This window comes from Onychomys torridus, chromosome 21 (genome assembly GCF_903995425.1).
Source record: "Onychomys torridus chromosome 21, mOncTor1.1, whole genome shotgun sequence".
Taxonomy (NCBI): domain Eukaryota; kingdom Metazoa; phylum Chordata; class Mammalia; order Rodentia; family Cricetidae; genus Onychomys; species Onychomys torridus.
The window spans coordinates 8,943,862-8,952,704 of NC_050463.1; the positions used below are offsets into that span (position 1 = coordinate 8,943,862).

At 36.8% G+C, this 8,843-nt stretch overlaps 1 protein-coding gene across 1 annotated transcript in view; it reads left to right on the top strand.

The window, feature by feature from the left end:
* The window catches only part of LOC118571469 (zinc finger protein 670-like), a 24,581-nt gene extending 16,932 nt beyond the window's left edge, over positions 1-7,649 (top strand). Inside the window, 4 exon segments of the mRNA XM_036170494.1 lie at positions 4,700-4,826; positions 5,044-5,101; positions 5,893-6,904; positions 6,906-7,649. Of these exon segments, the coding sequence (XP_036026387.1) occupies positions 4,700-4,826; positions 5,044-5,101; positions 5,893-6,904; positions 6,906-7,352 (1,644 nt within the window). The 3' untranslated portion in view covers positions 7,353-7,649.
* The last annotated feature ends 1,194 nt before the right edge of the window (positions 7,650-8,843 follow it).

An 8,843-nucleotide genomic window follows, 5' to 3' on the forward strand; every position in this document is an offset into this window, starting at 1 on the left:
TGTACTCTGAATTTCTCTTGCTTTAGGGATAGAGGCTTGCCCAGTTTTTTAGGTGGGTTCTGGCCATGCAAAGGCAAGTGCTCATGAAGGACAAACCCATCTCGCTGGCTCTTCTTTGAGCTTGTAATTTTGGTTGTCACCGCGCTGCTTTCTGCACAGTGTTTGTGTTTTATAATACACAGGAATGCTGAATTCAGAATGTACCTCCAAAGTGAATTTCTGTGGTGGTCAAGATTAAATATGTTTCTCCTAACCCTTGGAATAAATAAGTATTTGTGAATTTGGTGGTTTATTTTGGTTAGAACTTCGATGTTGCTGTGGATTACATTGCCCCACTTCTGAATATTAAGATGTTGAGAGAGTTTATGGTAAAGGAAGCAATACAAGGCATGGTGATGTAGAATTAAATTGTTAGGCATCTCTGTCTCATCACTAGGATATGATCCACTGCCGGAGGAGGTAACGGGGTTATCCTCATCAGCAATTGATGTAAGCTTTTTAGAACTCTTGAATACTTTGTGGAATATTACCCCCAAGTAACTATTTTCTCTGTTCATTGAAATTTCTTTGTTGGTGTGTTTTAATTCTCTTGGCAGAAAATGGATATATTAAAACAAAAAGATGTGAGAAAACTTGGTTATTTGCCTTATCCCAAACTTTTAAGTTTGCATATCTAGGCCTACAACATGTCTCTGCCTGGGCTGACCTTATGACCCCTTCTAGATCTAGGGTTAGGGAAGTAGGGACAAATGCAGGTGGATCCATAATGCTTATGGGCCAACAAGTCTCAACAACTAATGAGCTATGGGTTCAGTGGGAGAATATGTCTCAAATACAAAGGTAGAGAGCAATTCATGAAAACATCCTGCATGTACCTCTGGTCTTCACACACATGAACACACAGGAACACATGCACATACCCACAATAACAAATACATTTAACACACACACTTAACACACCATTCACACACATAAATTTTAAACCAGATGACTCATGACACCTCCATATGGTTTTCCTACTTTGCACTACTTTACAGTGATTAAGTGCTAACTGAGCATCACCTCTCTTCAGACTGAAGGTAGGTTATCAGGTTAGGGTCACTGTCAGTCAGGCATTCTAGTTTACTGACTTGTTCCACATGAACCTTGATAATTTAAAAGGCACAGAGGTGTTGAATCCAAGTCCTTAAAGAAAAATCATGAGTCCCCAACAGTTTGCTTATAAACAAAATAATGAAAACTTTAACATATACATGAACCCTCAAACTAGCAAATAATTACTGTTTTAACAATGCAATCACATCTACAAACTATTTTAATGTGAACAAATAGTTATAAAAATAATCACAATTTAGTATTGCACACTCAGGATCCTGGAACTTGGAAATGTAGAGCAGGGAGATTTTGCATTTGAGGGCACCATGGGCTGCAGTGAAATGATGAAGAAAGGAAGGAAGGATGGAAGGAATGGTTAGAAAATGTTTTTGGGTTTCAAGAAAATAACCACACAAATCAAAGCATTTGATTTGTGCATTGCAAAAAGTTTCACTTCTGCAGAAGGATGCTCAGCCATGTCAAATCAAGCAGGCAAGCATATACAGTGGAAGTTTTTATTTCTAAGTGAAAAGGGGCCCTTGTGCATGATGATTATGACCTCTTTTGCCTGCTTGAGAGACCAATCAAAAAGTTTTTTGCATTTAAGTGGATGTGTATGTATTTACTGAAAGAACACCAAACCTTTGTATCCACGTCTGTAGTATGTATCAAAATTTCATAATGAAACATTGTGTTCTGCAGTTTGTATTTTCAAAAAACATTACACTTCAAAGATTTTTTTAATAACTGATTTTCTGAGAATTCCCACTAAAATTAATAACTGGTGGTTGTGTATGTCTGCAGTAACTATTCAGGAGGATGAGAAAGGACATTGGTTAAATGTGACACTAACCTGGGGTACATATTAGGGTTCTGTCTCAAAAATAAAATTTCTGCCTGGACCTTAGGCATTTGTTCAAGTCACCATCTGATGCCCTGCCTACTTGATTCATGCTTATTCATCTTTTTCTGCTTTTCTACATCTTCTACGTGTGACTTTAAATAATTATTACATTCACTTGTTTACTTATTTGTATGTAAATGTAGGTTCATATTTGGAGGTCAGAGGACAGTTTATGAGACTTGGTTCTCTCCTTCCACCACATGATTCCTGGCATTGAACTCAAGATATTGGGCTTTATGACAGGCCCATTTACTTTCTGAGGCATTTGTACTGGTCCCTACATGTGACTTTGTACTATGCATTCTTCTTTTTTAAACTTTTTACACTTACGTGTGTGTGTGTGTGTGTGTGTGTGTGTGTGTGTGTGTGTGTGTATTTGTGAGTATGCACATTCCACAATATGTATGGCGGGGTCAGAGGACAGCTTGCAGAAGTTGGATCTCACTTATGAGTCCCAGGGGTTGAACTCTGGTCATCAGGCATAGAGGTAAGTAAGCACATTTACCAATTAAGCCTTCTTGCTGGACCACACTCAGCATGTTCTTAGAGGTTTAACTTGTAGCTTTCAGCTTGCTTTACAAACAAAAACACCCTGGGATTTTTTTCTTTGCCTTGGTATGTTTTATGCATGCCTGTATCTGAGGTTAGATTTAAACTGTTTCCTTATTTGGTTTTGTGTCCATGTTCTTATGATATTTTCAAGCTGGCTTTAGAAATGTAAAAATACTGCATATGGCAACAGATATAAATACAAACTACATTTGCCACACATTAGAGAAATATGAATCTAGTAGATTGCATTGGAGTTCATATTACAGGAAATGACAGTGATGTAAAGTAAATGTTGTTCATGCTTTGTCCATTAGTTCTGAAAGAGAACACTTTAGGTGCTGGATAGATGGCTCAGTAGTTAAGAGTGCTTGCTGCTTTTCCAGAAGACCCAAGTTTGGTTCCCAGTGCCCAGATCAGGTTACTTAGGGGAATGCTGATGTGTAGCAATTTCCTCTGAGATAAAACATTTCATCTTGGATGGAAGGAAACTCATTAAGACCCAGGATGGCCAGGCGGTGGTGGTGCATGCCTTAACCCCAGGATTTGAGAGGCAGAGACAGCCAGATCTCTGTGAGTTCAAGGCCAGCCTAGTCTACAGAGAGAGTCCCAGGACAGGTTCCAAAGCTACAGAGAAACCCTGTCTTGAAGAACAAACAAACCAAAAAAGACTCAGGATATTCTGAAAAGAGGTGAAGCATTTCATCTCACTGGGAAGCTCATTAAAACAAACAACTCTAAAGCCTCAGGAACATCCTGAAACAGACCAGATTCAATAGGCCCCTTGTTCTCAAAATTTTGTAAACAGTAAAGACTGCAGGAAGATACTCTTAGTTCAGCAGGGATGCCTTTTAGAGGCTCATGGGTGCCCAGAAAAGATACTGATGAGCTAGCTGCCTGTTCCATGTGTGGTGTGCTACAGGTTTCCAACTTTTCTGAGCCATCATCCGTATAGGGGTTGGGCTTTTGGTGATACTAAGGTCTTTCAGGCATTTTTGCTCACACATATTCCTGTAAGTAATCCAATAAAACACATTGGCTTATCAAGTTAGACTTTGATGATATCCTTACTTCCATCTGTCATCAGTTCCCTATCTGGGGTGAGTAGACATTTGTTCATGTCTCTTCAGAATTGGTGTCACACAACAGATCCCACACTCTTTTCTGGCCACCAAAAGTGTGCACACAACCACACAAATTTTTAAAAAAATACAATTTGCATGTTGACTTCCTTACTCAGGGCTATGAATCTTAGTTCCTATATGTTTTAAGTTGATTAGTTATATTTTGTTGTCATTCTTTTGTCATGCATTAGTTTGTGAATTTGTACACTTGATTCTTTGGTATTGCATTGGCTCTTAGTAGCTTTTCTCTGATGTTCCTTTAGCCTTGGGCATGAGGGAACTGATTAAAATGTTATGTTTAGGGCTGACATTCGCAGTCTTTCTTTTCTTTTTTCAAGTCAGGGTTTCACTGTATATGTAGCTCTAGTTGTCCTGGAATTTACTATGTAGACTAGGCTGGCCTCAAATTCAGAGATCCATCTACCCCTGCCTCCTCTTTGTTGGAATTAATGGTGTACACCACCATACCTGGCACATTCATAGTCTTGATAAGAGAGAATTCATCTCAATTTCATTGGGGTTTTAATCTCTTAGCATGCCAGAAATAGGTAAATAGTTAGAAAGTTACTAGGAATATACACAATACTATTTTGTTGTTATAAAGCATTGCATGGCAGCAATTCCCCCTTTATAGTTAAGCAGGTTGTTTCTATTCCAGTGGATGTCCCTAGGCTTCATAATTAGCTTCTATTGACAAATAGACATTTCTCATAACTATACAGGCTCCCTAGAGCTGGTGTCTACTCTGGTGGGTTTTAAATTACTAAAGATGCATTGTACAAAGAGTTGAGGCAAACATCACAACAGGTGTTCATTTATCATACAGTTCCGTACTGGCATGAGAATTGTGTGACACTGTGAGAGTTAGAATGAATAGTAAATGTGTATTTGTAAATAGTAAAAAGTAATGCTAGCCATGATGTATAAGGAATAGATTAAGAGCAAAGCATGAAATGAATGAATCAAGTCACTCTATTTCCAGTGTTTTTTCAACATTAATCACATAAATGTATGTGGATTATTTTAGGAGCCAGTAACCTTTGAGGATGTGGCTGTGAACTTCACGTTAGGAGAATGGGCTTTGTTGGATTCTTATCAAAAGGAGCTCTACAAAGATGTGATGAAGGAAACCTTTAGCAACCTGATCTCCATAGGTAAAAAATACAGCGTCATTCTTTCCCTTGTTCATTCAGAGAAATAACTGTTTCTTGCTCTTCTGTGTAGTTGCATAATTTGAAATATTGAAAGGAAAGATGTTGTTGAATATTGTGTGCTTTGTTACATTATATCACAGTGGTGCGTGGGCGGACTAGAATGAAATGATTTTTAATGTAATATTGAATAATAACTTTCCTTGGGTTTACCTTTCAGGGAAAGCCGAGGAAGAACATATTGGAGAGGATTACCAAAACATTAGGAGAAATCTGAGGTAATTTACACTCAAAGGAAAAAAAAATTTACTTTAAATACTTGAGAGTAAAAGGAAATCTGAGTCCCAAGTAAATAATCCAAGTACAGCTAAATGTAAATTGATTCAATCTAAAACTTCATTGAACTTGAGCATTCAGAATTAAAGGATCCCAAGTCTGTAATGTAATCTTGCACTATATCATGTAACCTTAAACTATATGGGGCATTTTTCTAATTCATTATATAAAAATTTTCCTTTGTGCACAAAATTATTTAGTATATTTTTATCATATTGCCTTTAGACTTTGAATATAAGATGTATGTGAATAAAAGTATGTTTGTGATATATTGTAACCTACCTTCAATAACTGCATTAAAAATACTCTGCTGTCCCAGTTCCATGAAGCTTGATCCACACGATTTTTCATAAGGAATATTCAACTTTGGTAACTTGAGATACTTAAAGAACAAAGCATGATAAAGCCTGAACAAATGACTGTGTCTACAGTGTTTTCTCACCATTCTTTTTGTGATTATGTGTATTAGAGAAACTAAGAAGATTGTTACTCTCAGGGCTGTGGCTCAATGATCAGTCCTGTTAGGTTCCTAAGTTCTTGTGGCAATAGTAAACATTCTTTTTTTCCCATAGGATGAGGTCTTTCTCTGTGGCTTATGTTGGCTTCGAACTTGCTGTCCTTTGCCCTTGCCTTCTAAATACTGCAGTAACAAGTGTGCACCACAGTAGCCAGCCTCTAATACTGTTCTCGGCTAGCCATAAAACTACAGTAATATTCTTTTCATTTTTTGCAGCACTCATATGGTTCAAGGATTCTATGAATTTGAATGTGGTATTCAGTATGGAGAAACCCACCAACAGATTCAAGAGCATATTGTTAATGAGTGCACGCCTCCTGGAATAATAGTATGTGAAAACAATGTGTGTGAAAATGATGTCATTGGTCTTTCACAGTCAGATGTGCACCTCAGAGGTCCAACTGTAGAGAAACCATATGCATATCAGGAACATGTAGAAAAGCTTTTGAAACATAAGAAATGTTGGAAAGATTTTACACATTCTGAGTCCTTTCTTACCTATGAGAATCCTTCCAGACAGAAACCCTATGAAAATAAGCTATCTAATGAGCACTGTAGGAGTCTCACTTCTGATCAAGATTATGAGACAAGTCATAGTCTCCGTGAATATAAGCAGCAGTTGGAAACAGCTCTCATGACATGTAGTTATGTTCAGTCATATGAAAAACTCCAAACTGGAGAAAAACCATTTGTATGTAAGCAGTGTGGAGAAGCCTTCATTAATTCCAGTCACCTTATCAAACATCATAAAATTCATACTAGAGAGAAAACTTTTGCATGTAAATATTGTGGAAAAGCTTTCATCCATCCAAGGGCCTGCTATAATCATGAACGAACTCACACTGGAGACAGACCTTATGTGTGTAAACAATGTGGGAAAGCATGTATTCATTCTTACCACCTTCTCCAACATGAAAGAAGTCACAGCCGAGAAAAACTTTATGCATGTAAGCAGTGTGGGAAAGTATTTGGACGTTCTTCATACCTTCGTAAACATGAAAGAATTCACACTGGCGAGAAACCCTATTTATGTAAGCATTGTGGAAAAGCCTTCAGTGATCCCACAACCCGTAACAATCATGAAAGAACTCACACTGGAGAGAAACACTACATTTGTAAACAGTGTGGAAAAGCCTTCATTCGTTCCTCTCAGCTTCTGATCCATGAAAGAATTCACACTGGAGAGAAACCTTACTCATGTAAACATTGTGGGAAAGCTTTCACCTATTCCAGTGCCTGTTACATTCATGAAAGAATTCACACTGGAGAGAAACCTTATGTTTGTAAGCAGTGTGGGAAAGCATTTACATGTTCCACATACCTTCACAAACATGAAAGAATTCATACTGGAGAGAAACCTTATTCATGTAAGCAATGTGGGAAAGCCTTTATCCAACATAGGGCTTGTTACAATCATGAAAGAATCCACACTGGAGAGAAACCATATGTATGTGTGCAATGTGGGCATGCATTCACTTTTTCAAAATCCCTTCAAATACATGAAAGAAACCATACTGGAGAGAAACCATATGTATGTAAGCAATGTGGGAAAGCATTCACATGTTCTACATATCTTCACCAACATGAAAGAACTCACAATGAAAAGAAATCCAGTGGATAGAACTTATACGAATGTAAATCATATGAGAGTCTTTGTAGCCAGCTTGCTGTTATAGCAAGGAATGAAAGAAGTATGGAGAGAAACCAAGAGAATATGAAATCAGCAGTTGTGTAATTTTTACTTACATATGCAAGTGTACACAGGATAAAACCTGTTGTTGTACTAGGCTTGGTGCATGCCTTTTATTCCCACAAAAGAAAATTTTACGTTTCAAGTAAGTCATTACTTTCTTATGTAGTTGATTATTGTATAAGCAAGAAATGTGAAGAGCTGGAACAATTTTTTGTAGAATATTACTGAAAACCTGAAATACACTAAAAATTTTAATAAATATTTTAATTTTTGTTCCATTCTTATGCATATACAAGACCTCTTGACTTAAAAAAAAAAAAACTTTTGAAGTATGGTTTGGCAAGTAAAATGACATTATTTTCCTGCCTGTTTTCCTCGATGGCTGGAAAGCTGGGGCAGGATAAGAACTTTAGCCCACAGTTGAAAACTTGCAGGACACTTTGCAAGGAAACAATAGCAACTGTATAAAGAAACTACTTGAATTTTGGTGATAAAAGTCCGTTTGGTAAATCAATTGAATTTTAATTCAATGGCTGTTTTTAAATCAAGTAATATAGTCTCCTTTGCGAGAAAGCTGTATTGGATTTGTTAAATTCAGATGCATTTTTAATAGTCCAGTATGCTTAATTTTAAGGTACATTTTGAGTAATAGTGTTTCATGTGAAGTTGAAAATGTATATCTGTTGTTAGTGTTTTCTGTCTGTCATTTTATGGCATGTTCTTTTTTATACTATTATTATTAATTGCTTGGCAGTTCCCTTACATTTAGATGCATACTTAGATTTTCTCAGAGTAACATTCTTACATAGATTTTATATTTTGTAGTTTATTTTCTTCCAAAAAGTTTTTTGTTTTATTTATTTATTTATATGTGTGATGCTCAGTGGACAACATTGAAGATTTCCTTCCCTGCCATGCTTCCTCAGCAAGCACGTTTACTCATTTGAGTCTCATCACTGGCCCCAAGTGTAATTTTTGAACTGTCATTGTTTTCTTTTGTTTGTTGACACATTGTTTCTCTGCATAGCTTTGTCTTTCCAGGAACTCACTATGGAAACCAGGCTGGCCACAAACTCACAGAGATCTGCCTGCCTCTGCCTCCCAAATGCTAGGATTAAAGATGTATGTGCCACCATACCTGGCTGACTTTTGTACATTTTTTCCAGTAAATATATTAAAGCATGTTATCTTTCCCATTTACTCAGAAGGCATCTTCATATTCAGCATAGTTTAAAATTATATATGTTTTTTGTTTGTTTTGTTTTGTTTTTGGCTTTTTGAGACAGGGTTTCTCTGTATAACAGCCCTGTCTATCTTGGAACTCACTTTGTAGACCAGGCTGGCCTTGAATTCATGAAAATCTGCCACACCCAGGTTAAAATTGTGTATCTTCGTAAGTTAAAATCCATTGTGTATTCATCAGTTTGAAACTGGTTTTTAACATGTAAAATTTATCTTATGCTTACATTGTTCA